This window comes from Pelodiscus sinensis, chromosome 5 (assembly GCF_052426305.1).
Source record: "Pelodiscus sinensis isolate ZL-2025 chromosome 5, ASM5242630v1, whole genome shotgun sequence".
Taxonomy (NCBI): Eukaryota; Metazoa; Chordata; order Testudines; family Trionychidae; genus Pelodiscus; species Pelodiscus sinensis.
The window spans coordinates 123,903,810-123,927,411 of record NC_143056.1 but is presented as its reverse complement, the minus strand read 5'-3'; the positions used below and the strand labels follow the sequence as shown (position 1 = coordinate 123,927,411).

At 45.1% G+C, this 23,602-nt stretch overlaps 1 protein-coding gene across 1 annotated transcript in view; it reads left to right on the top strand.

The window, feature by feature from the left end:
- The window catches only part of TESMIN (testis expressed metallothionein like protein), a 62,030-nt gene extending 38,752 nt beyond the window's left edge, over window positions 1-23,278 (top strand). The window contains exons 9-13 of the mRNA XM_025188935.2: window positions 3,071-3,142; window positions 9,273-9,375; window positions 11,556-11,693; window positions 12,970-13,145; window positions 21,836-23,278. Coding sequence (XP_025044720.2) covers window positions 3,071-3,142; window positions 9,273-9,375; window positions 11,556-11,693; window positions 12,970-13,145; window positions 21,836-22,028 — 682 coding nt within the window. The 3' untranslated portion in view covers window positions 22,029-23,278. The remainder of the gene's footprint in view (window positions 1-3,070; window positions 3,143-9,272; window positions 9,376-11,555; window positions 11,694-12,969; window positions 13,146-21,835) is intronic.
- The last annotated feature ends 324 nt before the right edge of the window (window positions 23,279-23,602 follow it).

Sequence of the window (23,602 nt, the reverse complement as noted above, 5' to 3'; positions counted from 1 at the left end):
AGGGGTAAATAACAGTTCCTTATTCACTTTCTCCACACCATTCATGATTTTACTGACCTTTGTCATAGCCCTCCTTGGTCATTTTTTTTCCAAGCTAGAAAGCCCTAGTCATTTTAATCTTTCCTCATATGCAAGTTTTATTGCTCTTCTCTGCAACTTTTCAATTCCAGTATGTTCTTTTGATAGTGTGACCAGATGTCACATTTTTAAAGGAACAGTCCCGTATTTAAACTCGCCTGCAGGTGTCCCAACTTTTTTTTTTAAGGTAAATTGTCTCATATTTTCTGTCCCCATCACAACTGATTCTGTCTGGATCCCTGGTCACCAGGCATCCGTCTACCAGTAATGAATGGAGGGGTCCAGTGGCCAACATGGGGAGTGGATGTGCAAGGCTTTTGGCAGAGCAAAGCTGCAGTGTGCAGGACTGGCTGTTCCCACTGCATGTCAGCTCTTGGCCAGCAGGGTCTGCAGCCTGTGGTGGCTGGTGAGTATGGGCTGGCACTAGGCGGCTGACAGTTACCTGTCACCTCTGCAGCCCTTAACATGCTTCCTCTTTTGTCCTGTCCCTGATTTGCCCCTTCCTCACAAATGGAGCATGTCCCACTCCCAGTGCTTTGTAGAGAACCAGCTCCTGATTGGAGCGCTAAGCTCACCAACAGCCTGGCTAGTAGGCTCCTTCCTTCCCCCACAGCCACTGGCTGAGTTGGCACCCTGGGAAAGTCCAAGACCCTCCAGTCCAAGGTGCTGGCCAGGAGTGGACAGGGAGGGTCAGGTCCCATTCCCTGTGTCAGAGGAGTGCAGGGATGTGTGTGTCTCGCCTCTCCCCATGTGAATTCTAAAGACTTAAAGATACGGTAAATAAAAAAAAATCCAATTTGCAGTATTTCTTGCTATCTCTCTCCATTCTGAAAACTGACCATTAATTCCTTTTTCCTTCCCTTTAACCAGTTACTGATTCATGAGAGGACCTTCCGGGCTTGTCTACACTGGCCCCTTTTCCGGAAGGGGCATGTTAATTTCACCTATCATAGTAGGGAAATCCGCGGGAGATTTAAATATCCCCCGCGGCATTTAAATAAAAATGTCCGCCGCTTTTTTCCGGCTTTTAGAAAAGCCGGAAAAGAGCGTCTACACTGGCCCCTATCCTCCGGAAAAAGCGCCCTTTTCCGGAGGATCTTATTCCTACTTTGAAGTAGGAATAAGATCCTCCGGAAAAGGGCGCTTTTTCCGGAGGATAGGGGCCAGTGTAGACGCTCTTTTCCGGCTTTTTTAAAAGCCGGAAAAAAGCGGCGGACATTTTTATTTAAATGCCGCGGGGGATATTTAAATCCCCCGTGGATTTCCCTATTACGATCTCTGAAATTAACATGCCCCTTCCGGAAAAGGGGCCAATGTAGACGTAGCCTCCCTGTTATCCCATAATTGTTTACTTTACTTAAGAAACTTTGTTGAGGAACCTTGTCAAAGACTTTCTGAAAGCGCAAGTGTATGTTGTACCTCCCTTAACCGGGACTCTTCGGTCCGACAACAGACCACAGGTGTTCCTGGACCACGGAGTCCAGGTATAGAGAGGTTGGGCCACGGGGAAGGAGTGGCGGGAGAAGAAGGGGGCATGGAGACTCAGCCAGGAGCCAGGCAGGGTGCAGAGGAGCAGGCAGTGCAGCAGAGAGCTATTGCCCTGCGGCCAGGAGGTAGTGGGGGCCCAGCAGTGGCAGCTGCATAACTCTGGCTCCCCCCATGGAGTTTGGGGACTACAACGGCAGCTTTGGAGCTCAGGGAGCCCCGGCTGTGGAGCTCTATCCCTGGCTATGAAGCTCCAACCCCAACCCCAGCGGCAGCCACGGCCAGGCAGGCAGCAGTGGGGCTAAGCTGGAGCCTTAGCTGGGGCAGCAGGACAGCACAGGCCGTGTTGGAAGGGACCTCCCCATGTCCAGCAAATCCCCTTGTTAGGTCCTGAGGGTGCACGTTGAGGGAGGTCCAACCTGTACATTGTATCCACAGAGATACCCTTGTTCATATATTTGCTGATCCCTTCAAAGGATTCTATTTAATTTCCCTTTACAGAAGCCATGACCTATATCTTTTTCCTTCTCTTCTCCAAACTTTGAAAAACTCTTTGTAATGCTGCAGATTTATCCCATACTCTAATTCTTCAATAGAACTGTGGCTGAAAATTCAGTAAAAACTAGAATCTCCTCTCTCCACATCACCTTTCCACAGGCCCAATCACATCCACGGTTCTTTCCTTTCTTTCAACTCTGAAATAGTTCAAAAGTCTGGCATTTGTTTATTTCGTACTACAGGCAGTCCCCGGGTTACGTACAAGTTAGGGACTGTAGGTTTGTTCTTAAGTTGAATTTGTATGTAAGTCGGAACTGGTACATATTGTAGGGGAAACTCTAGCCAAACATTTCTCCAGAGCTCAGTTTTATTCTCCCACACCTCACTTCCCTCAGTCCTTTATTCTCAAGCTGAGGTGTCTGCTGAGAAAAGCCGCTCCGCGTCTCCCTGGTCTGCTGGGGGGGGGGGGGGGGGGAGGCGCTAGCTTTGCGTCTCTCTGGTCTGCTGGGGGAAAGCAGCTAGTGCAGGGTTGCCTCACCCCGTTTGTAAGTAGGGATCCGATGTAAGTCGGATCCATGTAACCCGGGGACTGCCTGTATATTAAAAATTCAGAAAAGATGTTTGTCTTACATCTCCCAGTCCATCCTATAGGCCTGCTCTATGTTTCAGCAGACTCCATAGAATAGCTGATGTGATGTTACCAGCATAGCACATGTGAGATATCACTTGGAAGCAGTGATTTGTACTTCGGGGACATGAAAGAATAAAATGTGTACATTTAAAAAGTTAATTTATGTGCTGATTACTCTAAATCTAACTATGGGGAATTTAGCATGTAATTCTTTAGCTAATGACTCTTTCTTAATCATTTTGTATTTGCAAATCATCTTTAAATATTATTGATGCTAAAAATGCCTGTATTTGCCTTTTGAGGAAAAATCATAATTAATTTTCATAGGATTTTACTCTCAAATATAATCTAATAGTTTTTTTTCTTTAATTCTTATAGATTGCCTCTTAGTTCATGGGATACAAAGTCTAAAAAACCATGTAACTGTACCAAATCTCAATGTTTGAAATTGTAAGTAAGCTTTCATTATGAAATATGAGCTAAGTTTATTTTGGAAAAAGCAAAGCTTAAAAAAATGCAAAACAGAATACATGCGTGTTCCAAAATACAGAATTACAGGTTGTACCTACCTGGTCCAGCACCCTCGGGACCTGACAAATCCTGAACCAGGCAGTTCGCTGGACCAGGGGAGGTCAATGGTGGCCCCTCTGCTGCTGGCCTCCAGACTTTCCCCCAACTGCTGGGTTCCCCTGCTGACTGCTGGACCCACTCCTGCCAGCTTCTCTGCTGTCAGCCCAGGTGGACACCTGAACGTCAGCCTCCTGCCATGCTCCCAGTCCAACCAGGTCCTAACCCAACTCCTAACCACTTGGGCTCTCTGGTCAAGGAACATCCATAGTCCTGGTGGACCACAGATGTTGCTGACCAGAGAGTCCTGGATTAGAGAGGTTCAACCTGTAGTATGTTGAATTAAAACCAGAGAGGGTCAAATCAGATCATTAGTGGGTGTAAATTAGTGAACCCCAATTTGGTTACTGTAGCTTTGCCTGTTTAAACCACCTGTGGATCTGGCCCAGAGATGTGCATGTCTACTGCATATGGTCCAGAATTTTGAAGAATAAAACTTGAAGCTAAATATGTGGCAAAAAGATTATAAAATTGTATCAGTTTCTGTATACTTGAGGCTCTCTCTCTCTCTCTCTCCCTCCCTGTGTGTATATATACACAGAGAGAGATGCTGATACAATTTCATTATGTCATTATGTTCCTTGAGTGATTGCTCATGTCAATTCCAATTTGGTGGGTGCATGCTGCGTACACAGTAGCCAGATGATTTCCTCCAGCAGTATCCTTTAGGCCAGCCTGGAATCATGCCTTCATGGTGCTCGATATAGGGCCCTGCTGATCCACCACCCCTTCAGTTTCTTCTTACCACCAATGACAGCTAACTAGAACATTCTGTTGCTCTTGTGTCAGCAAATGCTTTCTTGGCAATGTTCACTTTTTGGTGTATATAGTTGTTGTTAATAGTTATAGCAATTAGTTATAATTTGTAAGCTTCGTTTGGGGGCTTTTCCCCCTCCAGTGCTCCTCCAGCACCAGGGCATGCCTCGGTCACCAAGGTTTAAATTCTATGAGCACTCTGGCAAATTTATTCCCAGGAGTGACCCTCACACTTCCCTTGAGGAGTGTCACCAGAAGAAGTGCAGGATCTGTAAGGGGTTTTGCCCCAGGACCTTAAAAGACTGGGAGAAAAGGCTCAAGATCCTCCTCTTGGAGGCTGCACAGTGACCACAGTCCGACTCCAGGTCAGCAGAGCCCAAGCCCAGCACCTGCTCATCTGTGTGTTAATGGTCCAGCACTGTCAGTGCATGAGCTGGTACTGAGGAAGGGCTCCAAACAGACTCAACACTGCCACAACTCCACAGTCAGTCTTCTGTGAGTCACCAGTCTCAGTCCCTGGTGCCCCAGAAGAAGAGGAGACCAGAGAGCTCAACCAAGCCTTGGGAGACACAAACTGGGCCATGTTACTTTCCCCTGTCACCTCCCAGGGTCTCGTCAACTCATGCCCCTTCAGGTGTCCAGTGGAATCCTGACCCTCAGCACTTCCCAAACCAGTGTTGCTGAGAGCTTCAGTTCCCTTCTACACTGGAAGTGTTCAAGGTGGCCTAGGATCTTATACACTGCACAACACAGTCCTCCCCACAGAGGAATAACATGTTGCCAATGACTGGCCAACCCCAGATCCTGTCAAGAAGCAAGCCAGCAACGAGGGTGTAGTGCTGTCCATCTTCAACATTCCACTCCCCATCATGGTCCACTCATATTGGGGAGCTGCTCTAGTCCCTCAGTTACAGGCATTGCTCACTGCCACCGTGGAGCACTACTCCTCCTCCATGATCTTCCCTCTCAGAGACCTCAGAGTTGAAGGCAGAATGCTATCACTCTGAGAGCACCAGGAGCAGAGGTGCTGGTCCTGGTGTGACTGCCACCCCTTTCTGGTACCATGGTCAGCCCAGTGACAACCCCTGACACAATGACCCTTTTGGACACCCTGGGCTTACTATCAGCGTGAAGGACAGAACCAAGTGGGTAAGGGGTACAGTGGAGGTAAGTGGGAGTGGAGCAGGAGTGGGAATAGGTAGAATCTGTGGTAGGGGGTGTCCTAGGCCTCATGGTCCTCTCCAGCAGCCCTAATAGGCAATATCATTTGAAGTTTCTGGCAGTTCCACACAATCACAAATGGGAATTGCCTGAAACTCCAGGGACACGTGACTGCTTGTACTTTTGTAATGTAGCATGCCAGGCTCAGACTCCAAAGATGACAGTCATGGCTAGCCTCGGTGTATGATCTGGTTCAGGACAGTTTGACAGGGTTGTGACTCTCCCTTGCCCAATCCTTGGCCAGATCTGGCCTGCCAAGCTGTTTGATCTGGCCCGCGACCCGTCCTGCCACACCCGCACCCCCAGGTCAATCAAGGCTTGAGGGCAGGGTTGCATGCGAAGTCCCCTCCTCTTGCCAGGGGCGCACAGCGCCTAGAGGGAACGACCAGCTGTTCCCTCTAGGCACTGCATGTCCTGGAGAGGACAGGAGAGAGCGACTTCATGTGCTACTCTGCCTTCATGCTCCAATTCACGGGGGTGTACGTGAAGTCTCCTACCCCTGCCAGGCATGTGTGGCACCAGTGGGAACCGTCAGCTGTTCAAAATGGCTGTCAGTACCCTTTGGGCGCTAGGTGCCACTAGCATGGCAGTCTCCTACTCTCCCCACCATGCGGTGCCTAGAGGGACCCGCCCTTTCTTCCTAGGCCCCACCTCTTCTATCTGATGCCCCACCCCTTCTGGGGGCAGAGCTGGCCTGGGAACCACTACCAAAATTTGTGAAGTGGCCCCCCCCTATAAAAATTATTGCCCACCCCTGACTTAGCATGTCAGACTTTCCCAGCTCACTTGGCAGAGAGACCTTATATGCTGAACAGCGATGACAAATAGCACTACGTGATGTTATATCAACAAACATGAGTGCATGCTCCTTTCCTCTGTACCAGGAAGCCCTCATGCTGTGGGATTTTTGTGTAGTTCATTCCTTTCCCTTGCGAGCATCATACTTTCCTGAAGTATAGAACACGTTGGTGGACTATCTCAGCAGATTGCTCCATGGCTACAAGTTGTCGCTGCACCCGGACATTGTGTACTCCATCTTCAACAGTGGGGGTTTCCCCAGATAGATGTATTTGCCACCTGATGCATCAGGAAGTGTCAGCAATTTTGCTTCTTCCTGAATCACAGCCTGGGCTCCACCTTGGACACTTTCCTCCTCCCATGGAGAGACCACCTCCTATACGTGTTCCTTCCCATCTCTCTTGTTTGCAAGGTGTTCCTCAAAGTACAGAGGAAAGAAGCTTCAGTAATATTAATAGCCCCAGCCAGGTCCTGCCAACACCAGTACATATCTCTTCAGTCCTCTTGCCACTCTTCCCAGACTTGTTAACTCAAGATCATGACTGTCTCTAGCACCCGCATTTCAAATCATTTTTGCACCTCATGTGTGGAAGCACCATCATTTTAACCCAGTGGAACTTGCTTGTTTAGACACAATCAGACAAGTTCTACTTCGCAGTAGGAAGCCTTCCACCAGAGCTGTCTACCTGGTCAAGTGGAAGAGATTTTTAATCTGGTCAGCAAAACACTGTCTCCAACACTCATGCCCATACTCCTTACACTGGACTGTTTCCTTTATTGTAAGCATCAGAGGCTGTCCATGACATTAGTAAAGATTCACTTGGCCACCATTTCTGCCTTCCATGCAGGCTCTGAGAGCCAGTCCCAACCAGCCCTTGGTTAGCCATTTCCTGAAAGGTCTCAACAGGCTATATCTATGTGTCCGACAGCCAGTCCTAGCCCAGAACCTCAGTCTGGTCTTTTCCAGACTGGCAGAGCTGTCCTTTGAACTTCTGGAGACATGCCTTCAGCTCTATGGGTGTGTCTAGATTACAGGGTTTTGTCGACAAAAGTGGACTTTTGTTGACAAAACTATACCTGCATCTACACTACCGCCAAGTTCTGTCGACATAATGTCGACAGAACTTGGCAGTTTTGTTGATGGTGGTAAACCTCATTCTACTGGGAATAATGCCTTTTGTCAACAGAGTTCTGTCGACAGAAGGCGTTATTGCATCTACATTGTCCTTTGCGTCTACACTGTCATGTCGACAAAGCGGCTTGCTTTGTCAACAGAACTGGATGTAGTCTAGACGCTCTTTGTCGACAGAAGCTTTGTCGACAGTATCCGTCGACAAAGCCTCTGTCGACAAAAGCCTATAGTCTAGATGTACCCTATCTGTCATACAAGCTGCCATTTCTGGTAGCTATAACCTCATCTAGGAAGGTGTCTGAACTGAAGGCCCAAACATCAAAGCCTTTATACACTGTGTTCTATAAGGACAAAGTTCAGCTCAGATCACATTCAGCATTCTTCCCTAAGGTTTTATCTCCCAATTTCACATCAACCAGGACATCTTTCTGCCAGTTTCTACCCTAAGCCACATGCAAACTGCAGGGAACAAAGATTTCACTCGCTGGATGTTCGCTGGGCATTTTTATATTGAGTGAACCAAGCCGTTCCAGAAGTCCATTCAGTTGTTCTTCATGGTAGTGGACGGAATGAAAAGGCTCCTCATATCTTCCCAAGGAATTTTGTTATAGATCACATCCTGCATCTGGGAATGCTACAACTTGGGGAAAATACTTGCACCTTTGCTTACAGCACTGTCCACCAGGTCACAGGCTTAGTCAATGATGTTCCTGGAACAAGTTCCAACCCAGGAAATATGACGAGTGGTGATGTGATTCTTCATTCATACACTACCATCACATGATGCCATTACCCATCAAGCCAGAGAAGATGTAGTTTTTGTATAGCAGTGCTTCAATCAGTGAACATTTAAGCTCCAACCCTGCCTTCCAAACTTAGGCTTGGAAATCACCAAATTGAAGCTGACATGAACAATCACTCAAAGAAAAAACGGTTATTAACCTTCTTATAATTGTTGTTCTTCAAGATGTGTTGTTCGTGTCCTTTCCAATACCTATCCTCCTACTCTTCTGTTGAATAGGCAGCAAGAAGGATCTGAGAGTTTGGCAGGGCCCTATATTGAGAGCCTTGAAGACGCTACCCTATGGGATACCCAGACTGACTTGACAGATACTGCTGGGGAAAAGTCTTCTGACTGACATGCACACAGTTCTTGCATACCAAATTAGAATGGACATGAGCAACACATAAGAACAGCAATAGTGGGTCAGACCAAAGGTCCATCCAGTTCAGTATCCTGTTTTCCAACGGTGGCCAATGCCTGATGCCCCAGAGAAAATGAACAGAATAGGGAATCATTCCCTGTTGCCCATTACCAGCCCTGACAATCAGAGGCTATGGCAGTCAGGGGCAACCTAGGCTACTGAGTGGGCTGCATGAGTGGCCCTCTTCATCTCAGTGGGCCACAAGATTGTGCTACGAAGACAGTCTCCTGGGATAGGGTAGTTTTGCTAACTGCACTTACTTACCTAGAATTTGTGAGATGTTGCCAATTGAACCGTATCAGCTCTTTTATTGCATGCAGGGGGGGCACACAGCTCTTACAGTCTATGTTCTGTGAAACCAGCATGTACCTGTCTTCACGTGCCCTTGCTTTACATGAGTGTCACTTTAGTAATACCAATAGGGAAAAAACTACATGAATGGAAACCAGTGAAATCTGGCAACCCTGCGTGTGGGCAACAGTAAACAAAATATCTCGTGGGCCACACGTGGAACGCAGATGGGTTGCGTGTGGCCTGCAGGTTGCCCACCACACCATCCCTGCCCTGGCTAATAGCCATTAATGGATCTATGCTCCGTGAATATATATAGTTCCCTGTTAAAGTCTTGGGCCTCACATCTCAAACAACAGTTACAAGAAGGTTTGTAACTTTTTTTTTTTGCCTAGATTATAAAATGTATGAGACACAACTAAGCATCTGATATAGTTTGTGTATGAGATGTATATGTTTCTTGTTTGATAACCAGAAATTCTTTCTTGAAACAGGAGAATGATGAAAAATAGGGGTTTTTATATTTTATATTTTGCTTTGTTAATCACAGATACTGTGATTGCTTTGCCAATGGTGATTTTTGCAACAACTGCAACTGCAATAATTGTTACAACAATCCATTTCATGAAACTGAGCGCTTTAAAGCTATTAAGGTAATAAAAATCCAATATGTATCTAGTTCACACAGGAAAAATATATATGTATTTTGTTTGGTTTTGTTATGGCTTAAAATTCTGTAATTTAAAATCATATGATTTAAAACCTAGATGAAATGGAATATAGTCTGTATTTATTTTTTAATTAAAAAGTTAAGAATTTTCATTCACTTTATAGGCCTTTTCATCCTTTCGAACCATAGCAGTACTATTTTAACTAAACTGGGATGTATGTCTTCAAAAAATGACAGGGAAATGGAGCATATCAGAATTTAATTAACAAGTGTGTTGTGAGCAAGACACGAGAAGTCATTCTTCCGCTCTACTCTGCGCTGGTTAGGCCTCAGTTGGAGTATTGTGTCCAGTTCTGGGCACCGCATTTCAAGAAAGATTTGGAGAAATTGGAGAGGGTCCAGAGAAGAGCAACAAGAATGATTAAAGGTCTAGAGAACATGACCTGTGAAGGAAGGCTGAAAGAATTGGGTTTGTTTAGTTTAGAAAAGAGAAGACTGAGGGGTGATATGATAGCCGTTTTCAGGTATCTAAAAGGGTGTCATAAGGAGGAGGGAGGAAACTTGTTCATCTTGGCCTCTGAGGATAGAACAAGAAACAATGGACTTAAACTGCAGCAAGGGAGGTATAGGTTGGACGATAGGAAAAAGTTCCTAACTGTCAGGGTAGTTAAACTCTGGAATAAATTGCCCAGGGAGGTTGTGGAATCCCCATCTCTGGAGATATTTAAGAGTAGGTTAGATAAATGTCTATCAGGGATGGTCTAGACAATATTTGGTCCTGCCATGGGGGCAGGGGACTGGACTTGATGACCTCTCAAGGTCCCTTCCAGTCCTAGTATTCTATGAAATCTATGAAATTAAGAAAAGTTTTCCACTTGGAAGAAAAAACTTGTTATGTCTCAAAATCAAACAGAAGAAATTGATATTCAATTTGCTATCCATCCTGGCAGATCCAAACAGCTCAGTGGTATGAGCATCTTACAGGGCTTTTTGTTAGTCTTTCTATATTACTCATGTAGCAATGTAAGACTTTAATGGCAGCCATGTTAAACCCTGCTTTCTTGGAAGGAAGGTTACCTTCAAATATGGAGTCTTTGATTGACCTTTGTGTGGAATAAAGATTAAAAAAAAAAGGCAATATTGTATATCTGTGTCAGCTGTTACTAGGGAATCATATTATCTAGATAGTTTTTGTAAAATTCGTAACATAAAATAAATCTATTGTCAGTAGGTGCTTTGCAGTAGCTGTATTACTTGGTCTGTGCTCCTAATGTGCAACTGTCAGGAAATCTCCAGTATGGTTCTAAGTACTGTGAGCAGCGTTGGTAGTAGCTGATGCTGATCTCATCAGACAGAGTTTTTTTCACATCTGATCACACAAAGCCATGGCACTTCATTTCATTATAGTCCTTGGACTGCTTTCTGTGTCAGCTTGGCTCATTGGATGGTAAAGCTGGAGATGTTTGGACTCTTCTAGGAGGTGCCTGAAGTTCTCCTTGCTACTTCAGAGTGCATCCTGAAGAATATATTTAGGGGAATATATTTGGTTAGTGTTTCAGTTTAGTGTATCAATGTGCTGAAGAGAGACCAATTTCTCTGCTGTCCCTTTTCCTCAGATTCGTGAGGGGCTTGTTACATTTAAAATACTGGGTGCCATGAAATCTTAAGGCTAGGTTGAAAACCCATTGAAGTCAACTGAAAGATCCATTAGTGCAATATTTATATATCATATGAAACCTCCTCAGACAAATACCAGTGGCTTCAAGGTTTGTACACAAAATGTTTTATTGCTGGAGACAGTGGCTTCAGCTTGCAGAGAGCTTTAGGGTTTAGTGGTTGAGCCATAGTATATAATTTATTAAGAGTAATATGGGTATGTATCAAATTAATCCTAAGTGACCTGGAGAGAGTAAGAATCACTAATGTTTTTCATAACAGGGACAGCACTTGGTCCCCTTGAGGGAGTCCTATCAGCTCAGAATTTTGAGTTATGTGATAGGAATTCTTTACACTTGAGATATCCAGATTCAGATGCACGAGTCTATTGACCTACCTCAGAGACTGAGGAATACTACTTCTTTCATAAGCACAGTTGATCTTGTATTTTACATAAAGAAAATGTTTGTGAATGTCTCTCATACATACAAACATTTCTTATTCTAGGCTTGTCTTGATAGAAACCCAGAAGCTTTCCTACCAAAGATTGGGAAAGGGAAACTAGGAGATATTAAACCTCGCCACAACAAAGGATGTAATTGCAAGCGCTCAGGGTGTCTTAAGAATTATTGTGAGTGCTTTGAGGTTAGTCAAGTGAAACTTCTGAGCATTTCTTAACAGAAATTGACATATTCTGATCCAGCTGTTTCTGCATAAATAATGTTAGACACTAACATAAATATTTTTATGTTTTTCTTCTCAGATTGTTCATTCTAAATCTTAGTGAAATTAGGGGGACATTTTTTTTCTGGCTGTGGCTCACCAGCTAAGAATTTCATCATGAGGTGTAGGAGGTCTCATCCAGCCCCTGTACCAACTACACTACTTGTTCCAGTGTAAGGGACAGGGAAAGGATGGACGTAGGGATGTAAAGGAGTAGTTAACTACCGGATAAGTCAATGCTTGTCAGGAAGTCAAGTTGACTACTCGCATTCCCCAGCCCCCCTTGCTGCCTGTGTATCAGAGGCAGCAAGGGGGGCAGGAAGCAGAAGTTGGTGCTGGGGAGAGCCGGCTTAAAAGCTGGTCCCCTCAGCACTGTATCCACGGTGCCACCCATCCCTGCTCCTGCTGTTGCCTCTATCAAAGGCAGCTGTGGGCAGGGGCTATTTTGTGGTAGCAGTCCCTGTGTGTGGGAGGTCCCAAATCCCCGCTGGGACCCCTGCACACAGGGGCTACTGTTGCCTGGGCAGACAGCCTGGCTCAGTTCTGGCTCATGTCAGGTTCGGGACCAAACCCCGCTGTAGCTCTGCAATTTAAAAGGCAGGAGGAGTTGGGGTCCGGCACAAGCCACAACTGAGCTGGGCTATCAACTAATCGAGTAGTTGATAAAAATGCTATCGACTACTCAATTAGTTAAATACCTGCGTTTTAACATCCCTAATTGGCAGGGGCAAAGAACAACTATGCTTTACCAGTTCTCATCCCACACCTGATCAAAAAGTCCGTGCAAAGTTTCCCTTAGGCTTGAGTGGACTTTGGATCAAGACTAAAGTACAGATTTTTCATGTCCATATGGAAAGATGACTCAGTTATTTCTGTGACATTGTCCCTGATACATCAAAGTCCTGCACGTGTCTGGAGTTCAAGCTGGGGGAGCTGAAGGAGACTAGGCAGGCTGAAGGGAAGGTGAGAATGGGCCGTGTGCAATGTCGGAAGCATAAACGTTATTCTCCTTTGTGTCCCCACAGAGAATATTTGGAAAAGCTGATGATAGCCCCTTGCTCTATTGAATTTTCTCTAATCTCCCTCCAGGGTAAATCTGGTAGTACAGCTCCCAATGGTACCCCTCCAATACTTATGTATGTTTAGTAATTTATTACTCTGGTGTTTGTGTAAAATCAAAGTATTTTGTTTTTGCCAGGGTAAAATTATGTGTTCCTCTATTTGTAAATGCATTGGTTGCAAAAATTATGAAGAAAGCCCAGATAGAAAAACACTAATGAACATGCCAGACTACACAGAGATTAGAAATAATGAAGGAAACTTCCCTATTTCAACATCTACATTTGAAATGTTATCAAAATCTAGAAGAGACAGGTAAATAAATATTTGGAACTAAAAATCAGTCCCATCTATCCACTATATTTTAGATTTTTTTCTGAAGTGTCCCTTACCTAAAAAATAGTAACTAATATTGACTAATGGTTTATGTAACAAATAAGTGTGGATTCTGCCCTCTTTCATCTCTCCTCACCTTTCCCACTCATTTTCAATGTCCCTTCTCCCCTCATTTGTCTTTCCATTTATCTAATCCTCAACAAAATCAGAGCCAATGGATTTTTAAAAAATCACGGCACTTACACAATGTTTGCAGCTGTTATAACCCTATCCCCTCTACCTATTTTCTGTTTTCTCCATGTAAATTGTAAGATATGTGGGGATATGGTCTGTCTACTATAGGTTGAACCTCTCTAGACTGGCACCCTTGGAACCTGACCTATTCTGAACCAGAGAATTTGCCAAACCACAGGAGGTCAATATTGTCTAGCAGCATTACCAACACTTCCACTACTTATTGGGCTCTTAGAAGACATTCAGGCCTAAATTAGAGATAAATAACAGCACAGAACACTGAGAGCCAGGACTGGTAGCTATAAACAAACTTTATGGGTCATACCCATGATAAGTGGACAACTGGATAACTAAAATCATGCTGGACCACGGATGTTGCTGGACCAGAGAGTGCTGGAATAGAATCATAGAATAATAGGACTGGAAGGGACCTCGAGAGGTCATCGAGTCCAGCCCCCCGCCCTCAAGGCAGGACCAAGCTCCGTCTACACCATCCCTGACAGATGTCTATCTAACCTGTTCTTAAATATCTCCAGAGAGGGAGATTCCACCACTTCCCTTGGCAATTTATTCCAATATTTGACCACCCTGACAGTTAGGAATTTTTTCCTAATGTCCAATCTAAACCTCCCCTGCTGCACTTTAAGCCCATTACTCCTTGTCCTGTCCTCAGTAACCAAGAGGAACAAATTTTCTCCTTCCTTCTTGTGAAACCCTTTTAGATATTTGAAAACCGCTATCATGTCCCCCCCGTAATCTTCTTTTTTCCAAACTAAACAAGCCCAGTTCATGAAACCTGGCTTCATAGGTCATGTTCTCTAAACCTTTAATCATTCTTGTCGCTCTTCTCTGTACCCTTTCCAATATCTCCACATCTTTCTTGAAATGTGGCGCCCAGAACTGGACACAGTACTCCAGCTGAGGCTTAACTAGTGCAGAGTAGAGCAGCAGAATGACTTCACGAGTTTTGCTTACAACACACCTGTTGATACAACTGTAGGGGTTCCCACCTCGTGTGGAGGGGCTTACGTCCGCCCCCCCTCAGTTTCCACAGTTGTTAGCGACTCAATGTGCCCGGTTTTGCTCTGTGCAGCTCAGCGGTCGGGGGAAGGGGGTCCGGGCCCGCCCTCACTCCGGACCCCGACCCAGGGCCCTAAGGTAAGGGAAAGGTTCCCCACCTAGCAGAGGGGGTCGGGAACCCTAAACTCCCCCGCTCTCGGGGTCCACGTCCCCGCCCTGGGCCACTTCTTCCCCCACGTCAGCACGTCCCACCCCCATAATCCTGCTCCGGTCCTGCCCAGGGTCGCCAATACCTGAGTCCGTGCGCTCGTTCCCAGGGGAGGTCCGTCTCCTCAGCGCGCTCCCCTCTTGCTGGGTTGTTGCAGCCTTTTGAATTGCCCGCCGGTCGCAGGCAGATGACGTCAGTCCCTTCGTCATCCCCCAGCCCCCCCTCGGGCCAGCCTCCCCGTGACGTCACTTTCCCTGCCTCCTTCCCCAGCCCTTTGACGGCGTCGCTTGCCAGCCCCGGCTCGTCACCCGGCTGGCGCGCCGGCCCCCCTGCTCGGGGAAGACAGACGGCTCTGCAAGCCGCGCAGGGGGGCGAGCCTCTTCCCCGCGAACGTGGCGTCCCGACGGCTTCCGGGAGGGGCGGGGCTACCCCGCCACAACAACCTAGAATCATATTTGCTTTTTTTGCAACAGCATCACACTGTTGACTCATATTCAACTTGTGGTCCACTATGACCCCTAGATCCCTTTCCGCCATGCTCCTTCCTAGACAGTCGCTTCCCATCTTGTATGTATGAAACTGATTGTTCCTTCCTAAGTGGAGCACTTTGCATTTCTCTTTATTAAACCTCATCCTGTTTACCTCTGACCATTTCTCTAACTTGCTAAGGTCATTTTGAATTATGTCCCTATCCTCCAAAGAAGTTGCAACCCCACCCAGTTTGGTATCATCTGCCAAACTGATGAGAGGTTCAATCTGTACTCTTATGTTTGTACAGTGCCCAGACCATTCTTTTGTGGTTCTTAAGTCCTGATAAACATAATATTAATAAGGCTCCAAAGCCCACTGAAACCAGTAAGAGTCTCTCCATAGATTTCAATGGACTTCGCATCAGGTCCAGAAGCTTGTATGCAAGATGAATTTTTCACTGCATCAGCTATTGCTTCTTTAATCTTCATATACAATTTAAAAAAAAATCATGCTATGAATTCTGTTTTAAAAACTGACTGGAGACTTATTTTGATTAATCTAAATAATTTTTGTGGGCCTGTGCATGTGTTACTGAGGTTGGTTAATTAGTTGGTATTAAATCTGTCCATTACTTGCTTAAGTCATGCTGCAGGAAGAGTAGAATTATGCCAACCATATGTGGTTTCAAGAGTCATCTTGTTGATTATTCTGTGTGCCAGGAGGGGGCACTCACTGCCTTTTCCTTAAAAATGAACAGAATATGTTTCCAGCTAATGTATGTTGCTTCCTGCAACATACCATGATGCCTGACTAGGATCTTAAATGGTAAACCATATTTCCTTGACTGAAAAGGTAGGAATCTGACTGTTTCTTACAAAAAGGGAAGTAAACTCATTACATCATCTTTCCCAAGTTGTACCTCATGTGCAACTTTTGAATGCACTTGTCCCTTAGTGTGAACACTATTGTACATGCGGTTAACCAGTTGCATTCAGAAGCCGTTTGTTGGTTTCTAGAGCTGTTACAAGTAGAGGAGTAAGATGTCTCATCAGAATACGCTATGTAGTAACAGTGCAACTATTGTGACTCAGCACTGTGTATTTTCAGTTTCTGTAAATTTAGTAGAGTGTAATTTGTCTTTCACATACTGAGTATTTACCATTCAACTACACTTGAACCTATGTAAACCAGGTGTCCCTGATCCAGGAACACCTGCTGTTTGGACCCTGGCAGGGGGACGAGAAAGTGCTTCTGCACGTTCCCCCATCCTCCCCACCAGCGAGGGGTACAGTAGAACAGCAAAGCGCTGATCTGGAGGCTTTACCCCATCGCTCCCATAGTGGTGGCTGGAAGCAGCATGGGGCATGGAGCCTTCATTCTTCCACTGTGTCCCTGATCCAGCAGATCATTTAAGTACGAGATCCCGGACTCTCAACTCCCTCACACGCTTTCCCTCTCTCCTTTTTTCCAGACCTCCCAGGTGCTGTACCCCCTACTCCTAGCATGCTTCTCCTTCGAGAGGTGTCCCTGGAGGTACTCCACATCAGGTCTAGATGGAGTTTCTTCAGCAGTGCCTCAGCGGGGATTGCGCATGCGCGGCGCGTGGGCTCCCTCACTAGCTAAGTGGAGGAGCGGCCCCTGCCTCCCTTCAGTTCCTTTCTACCGTCCCCGGCTGCTGACGGAACCTGGCAGTGCTCTTCTCTTCTCAGCATATCTAGTTCATTAAAGTAGTTAGTTTTAGTCACAGTTAGTAGTTCTTGTTAAGTGTTTCACTGTTTCTGTTAGCTAGATTAGATTAGTAGTAGTTAACAAAAAAAAGCAGCACAGGGTTTGAACCACCGCTACAACCTACAAGCCGGTATGAGCTCTCCTGGCTTCAAATGCTGCACGCTCTGCAACGGCGCGATGTCTGCCTCTGATGGGCATGACTCCTGCCTGAAATGTTTGGGGAGCTCTCATTCACGCAGAGATTGCCCCCACTGTGACAAAATGAGACCCAGGTCTCACAGAGAGAAGGAGCTTAAACTGAAAATGCTTCACATTGACAATTGCAAAAGACATGCCTCTGACCCAGGCTCTGGGCAGGGCTCAATGCCTAACAAGCATAACTCTAAGCCCTCTAAAAGAAGGGCACGTTCATTACCTCAGCAACCCAACAAGAGACAGTCTGAGGGGAAAAAAGTCAGACCACTCAGACAAGAACCGTCTGAGCACATTTGACCGCCCAGGTACTTCGGGCAAACAGCGTAGTAAGCTTGAAAGTGCTTCAAACGCTGCACTTGCAGAGGCAAAGTGCCATTCCGTGCCAGCCTCAGCAAACCCAGTAACGCTGACCCCAATGACAGCTACACCGGTACCTCAGCCTCTCACGATGGCACCCAGACAAGGGATAGAGCATTCTTTGAACGCTGCTCCCTCCTCTCAACAATTAGAAGCAACAGCTCTCCTTCACACCTCTGAGGTAAATACGGGCTCCTCTCAGTTAGCACAGCCTTCCACGTCACAAACTCCCTGGTCACTTACAGGGAGAGTAAAGACTTGCGCACTGACTCAACTCTTCACTCATCTATCTTCACTCAATATAGGGATATTCAGTTGCTACTCTCTGACGACTCAGATCCGCAATCCCCCCTCTCACACGAAGAGGGGGACAAATTTGAAGTGTTCTCACCACAGTTGTCCCCTCAATCACAAGCAGCACTGGGGACACAGTTCCATGCAACCAGACCTTCTCAGAGCGCAAATGGCCCCATGGGCTCCCTATCTGTGGATGGCCCCACTGGTGGCATACCCCCCACAGTGGTAAATGTGGAACCATCCTCCACATCATCACAGAAAGAAATTACGCAAGACTAAACACATAGAGAAACCTCTCTCACGCTCTACTGAATCTCCTCACAGAGACACGAGGAGTGATAATGCCAGCCAATACTCCCCCAGGTCAGCCACAGTTTCTTTGGCTCACACATCATCACTAGCAGAAATGGGAAAAGCAATGCTGCCTCCTCAAAGACCAATGAGCTTCTTCAATCCATAAAGGACTCCAGCGCCATTCTTCAATCCTTGGGTACTCAGGCCCCTACAATGAGAGCAAGACAATATAGATATCAACTGTACCACAGGCCAAGGTACCAACAGCCCCCTTTCCAGTACCACAGATAAGAACAACCCCCTTACCAACAGCGGGTTTGAAACAGGCAGCAGAGACAGCGGTCTCAGACTAACACCCCCAACCTCTAGGGGCAAATTTGAATATACAGCAAATAAGCAAATTTGAAAATACAGTCAAGAGATCAAAAACCAGAACTCCATCTCCAGAAAATCAGAAACCCTCCAATCTCTTTCAGTTTGTTTACTCCTCTTCATTCACCAATGGGAATTAATTACCTCAGATAGTTTGAAGTATCCAATTATCTCCCTGGGGGTACACCATCCCCTTTCTTTCCCTCCTCCCTCCCACCCTCCAACCCCATTCTTCTTTAAGGACCCATCTCACGAGATCATCTTACAAGAAGAGATAGATCACCTGTTACACATAGGAGCCACAGAACAGGTTTCTATTCCCACTATTTTCTAATAAAAAAATAAGACTGGTGGGTGGAGACCTATCCTAGACCTCAGATACCTAAATAGCTTCATAAAGAATCACAGGTTTAAGATGGTTACCCTAAATACAATCATCCCAGGTCTGGAGCCGGGTGATTGGTTTTCTTCTCTCAACTTACAGGATGCCTATTTTCATGTTTCTATCAGACAATCTCATAGGCGTTTTCTTCATTTTACTTTAGGTTCAAACCATTTTCAATACACAGTCAAGGGATTATTATATTTCCCTACCTGGACGACTGCCTAGTAAAAGCAAGCTCCAGACAAGAGTGCCTCCAGCATACTCACATGGTGCTAGACTGTTTTCACTCTCTAGGGCTTCTGGTGAACCACCCCAAATTGATGCTTACACCCTCACAGACCATCCAATTTATTGAAGCACACCTCAACTCTGTCACAGCCAAAGCCTCTCTCCCTCCCGACAGAACTACTCAGATCAGGCACCTGGCATTATCCCCCAGGACATGCCTACAGTCACCGCACTCAACTGCCTCCTACTTGTAGGCCATATGGCTTCCTGCTACCCGGTGGTACCCAATGCAAGACTATTTATGAAGTGTCTCCAAAGCTGGCTCCTAACTTAGTACAAACCAAACATTCATTTACTGACAAAGAGACTAGCTATGCCTCCATCAGTCAAGGCATCATTAAAATGGTGGACAGAGGTGTCCAACCTAACTATAGGAATATCCCTCCAGTCCACAGAGCCCACAGTGGTCATCACCACAGATGCCTCACTCACAGGCTGGTGCGTTCACATAGAATGGAGAAACAGTTCAAGGACTGTGGTCTTCTAGTGAGCGTGCTTTGCATATAAATATCTTAGAACTCAGGGCCGTCTGCCTAGCGGGTCAAAAACTGCTCCCTCAAGTGAAAGAGATACATGTCCATATCTTCACAGACAACATGGCGTGCATGTTTTATGTAAACCGACAAGGTGGAGCACAGTCACAGCCCCTGTGCAGAGAAGTCATAGCCCTTTAGAACTGGGCAATAGCACGGTATATCCAGTTATCCGCATGCCATATTCCTGGGGCTCTCAGTACAACAGCAGACGCCCTAAGCAGAGCCCTCCCCCAGGAAAACGAATGGGAGATGGACCATACAATCTTACGAGAAATATTCAGCCAATGGGGCCGCCCTTGTATAGATCTGTTTGCCACCAGATCCTACAGAAAATTCACGATGTATTGCTCCAGAGTGGTCATGGGCAGACATTCCCTAGGAGACGCTCTGACTCTGACATGGAATGCACCCCTGCTATACGCATTTCCTCCCTTTCCCCTTCTAAACAAAGTCATCATAAAGATATGGAGGGACAAAGCAAAGATCATCTTCATAGCTCCGTGCTGGCTGAAACAACCTTGGTTTTCCCTATTACTTAGGATGACACAGAGCCATCCAATCACATTACAGCAAGTACCTCACATCCTCTGTCACCCGCAAATCAGGACATCTCACCCTCAACTCACGATGCTCCATCTAAAAGCGTGGCACCTCAGTGGTCACTGGCATAGAGCTCCAGTGCTCCCAACAAGTCCGGGAAGTTCTCCTGCACAGAAGAGCTCCTGCAACAAGGAAAACATATATCAGTAAATGTACCCGTTTTACACACTGGGCCAGTGAGTGCAATATATTGCTGCAAACAGCCCCACTCCCGGTAATTTTGGAATACTTACTATACCTGAAGCAGTCTCATCTCTCCTTAGCCTCAATCAGAGTGCAACTAGAAGCTATAACAACATTCCATGTACCACTGGATGACACCACTTTATTTGAACACCCACGACTAAACGGTTTTTGAAGGGTCTACAAGCTCTGTACCCTGATGTGTCACCCCCACAAGAACCATGGGACCTCCACCTGGTTCTGACAACATTAACAAAACCGCCCTTTGAACCTATGGCCACATGCTTCTTACTCCACTTAACGCTTACAACAGTGTTCCTAGTGGCTATCACCTCAGCACACAGAGTAAGTGAACTGGCTGCTCTCATGTCCGGTTCACCATTCACTATTTTTCATAAGGACAGAGTGTCCATGTGGCCACACCCCAGATTTTTACCTAAGGTCTGCACAGTCTTTCATATGAATAAAACAATACACGTACCTGTGTTTTTCCCAAAGCCCCATTCCAACGCCTTTGAAGCACAGATGCACACTTTCGACATCAAAAGAGCTCTCTCTTTCTATATTGACAGAACAAAATCATTCAGGTCCTCTCCACACCTGTTTGTTTCCATCACAAACCATAATATGGTGGAGAAAATATCATCTCAAAGATTATCCCATTGGATATTGAAGTGCGTTAATACCTGTTACTCCTTAATGATTTACCTCCACCTGCTTCAATCCGAGCATACTCTACGAGGGCAGTTGCAACCTCTGTTGCATACCTCAGAAAAGTTCCATTGGAGGACATTTGTGCAGCAGTAACATGGTCCATGGATCACACTTACGCCACACTAAATTAGCGAAAGCTGTCCTGTTGACAGCATACTTACCCAATCCGAAGTCCCTACCTCCATAAGATAGACTGCTTGTAGTCACCTGATGTGGAGCACCCCCAGGGATGCCTCTCGAAGGAGAAGAGGAGGTTACTCAACTCATGTAACTGAAGTTCTTTGAGATGAGCATCCCTGGGGGTGCTCCTCTACCCTCCCTTCCTCCCCTCTACTTTGGAAACCTTAAAAAAAAATTAAAAACAAACAATCAAATATGTCAATCACGCTCCTCCACCGGGTTCTAGATAGAGAAGGAACTGAAGGGAGGCGGGGGGCTGCACCTGTGTATAGCTAGTGAGAGAGCCCGCGCACTTTGCGCTCTGTGCATGCACAGCCCCTGCTGAGGCACTGCTGAAGAAACTCTGTCCAGAGGCACTGGGATGCTCTACACCTGATGTGGAGCACCCCCAGGGACGTTCATCTCAAAGAACGTCAGTTACAGGAGGTGAGTAGCCTCCTCTTCTGCACTTGCCCTCCCTCCCAGACACCAGCCCCCACCCCCAGTGTACTTCATTATGGCAAACACCCATGTTGATCCAGCAAAGTCCATAATCTGTCATAGCCTATTTCCTAAGACTGGCAGATTTTAAAAGTTCAATTTTGTATTGTTTTTTTTCCTCTGGCAGGCAACCCACTACATGTATATCCTGGGAAGTGGTTGAAGCAACATGTGCTTGTCTCCTGGCACAAGCTGAAGAGGCAGAAAAAGAAGCTTATTCTGTCTGTCTAGCAGAACAAATGATCTTGGAAGAGTTCGGGAGATGTTTATCACAGATTCTACATTCAGAATTTAAGTCAAAAGGGCTGAAAGTTGAGTAATGTAAAATGAATGCGTTCCAATATTAATGAATGTTGCGCATCACTGTATCAATAATATTACTCAGTGGCCTGATTTTAATCACATTGGCTTAACTTCAGTTTACTTAAACTCAGTTGATTCTGAATTACATGGTTCAAGTAAGACCAGAATCAGGACCTAAATATTTAAGAGTCACCGAGAATATTTTACTTATGTTAAAGAGTTTACCATAAAATAACATTGTTAGTTTAGGTCAAATTTTAAAGTCTTTACCCAAACAAAGGTGTCATTGAAATCCAAATAATTTACATGACTTTGAGAGGCGTTAACCTAAGGGAGGCATTGAAGTCAATGATTTTTGGATTAAGCCCCTAAGAGTTAAGCCTTTTAGTATTATTAGTAAAATCAGAAGAGTAGAGAGCTATCTTGTAACTTGTAATAATATTATAACTTGCAATATACATCTTCTAGCATTTTCTCCACTTTTCTGATTTGGGGGGGAAATTAAATAAATATTTAAACCAAAATTTTTAGATATGGCCTTCATTTTTGCAGCTGCAATTTTGCTCTCACACATCTGGTCATTAGATGTGATTAATTGCTACTTATATGTGCAGTCCACTACAAGTGCTCCAAAATACCTGGAGAAATGGATAGAGGCTCAGCTGAGAAACAGAGCTCCAAAATTTTCTCTAGACCCTATCCCCACACTTGCTCTTTCAATTACAATAAATAGAGCTACACTATTTTAAAAGTATTAAAAATTCATTATCCATTTTGTGAGAGTTATGTGAATATTTGGTTTTTGTCCATATATATTGTACATATCAATATTCAGTTTACCTGCAGATAACTGATCTCTGTATTTTGAAGGTCTATCTTTATTCACACAATAATTATTTGATCAATTCATTTCCAAGTTGTGTATATTATCACAAATACTAATGTTCTAAAAACATTTCTACACTGCTCTGTACTGGAGTTAGACATGACAGAGCAGTGTTTTTATTTCATTTGTTCTTTGTATTCTTCCACTGTGTCCCTGATCCAGCAAATCAATTAAGTACATGCTTAAATTTAATCACCTGGGTAATACCATCACCTTCAACAAAGTTTATTCACGTGAATAAAATTAACCATGCTAAGTGCTTTGCTGGATGGAAACCTAAATCTTCTTTCCAGGCATTTCAGCTGTCATTTTTATTTAATAAAACTTTGTTGTGAACCATATGTACAAAAAAACCAAATAAATGCAATGTATGCTTCTGTACTTATTTATGACAATTATACTGCTTATTGGTAATTTACATGCTACAACATTCTGTATTTTGAGCAATTGCTAGAAGCAGTGGTTGAAATTAAGATCTTAATAGCTTAATCTATCAGAAGACTTGTCTGCACAGCTTTGTAATGCAGGCGAGAGGGCTGTGAATTCTAAAGCACAGCACATGCTGCACACTAACTAGTGCTGAAGTACACAACATGTTCCCTAATGCACATTAACATAGTTACTGTTTCAATAGAACTACAGTAACATTCATAAGAGAGTATTTAGTGTGCACTACAGAGTTCTCGTTAGTTCACAGCATGTTGG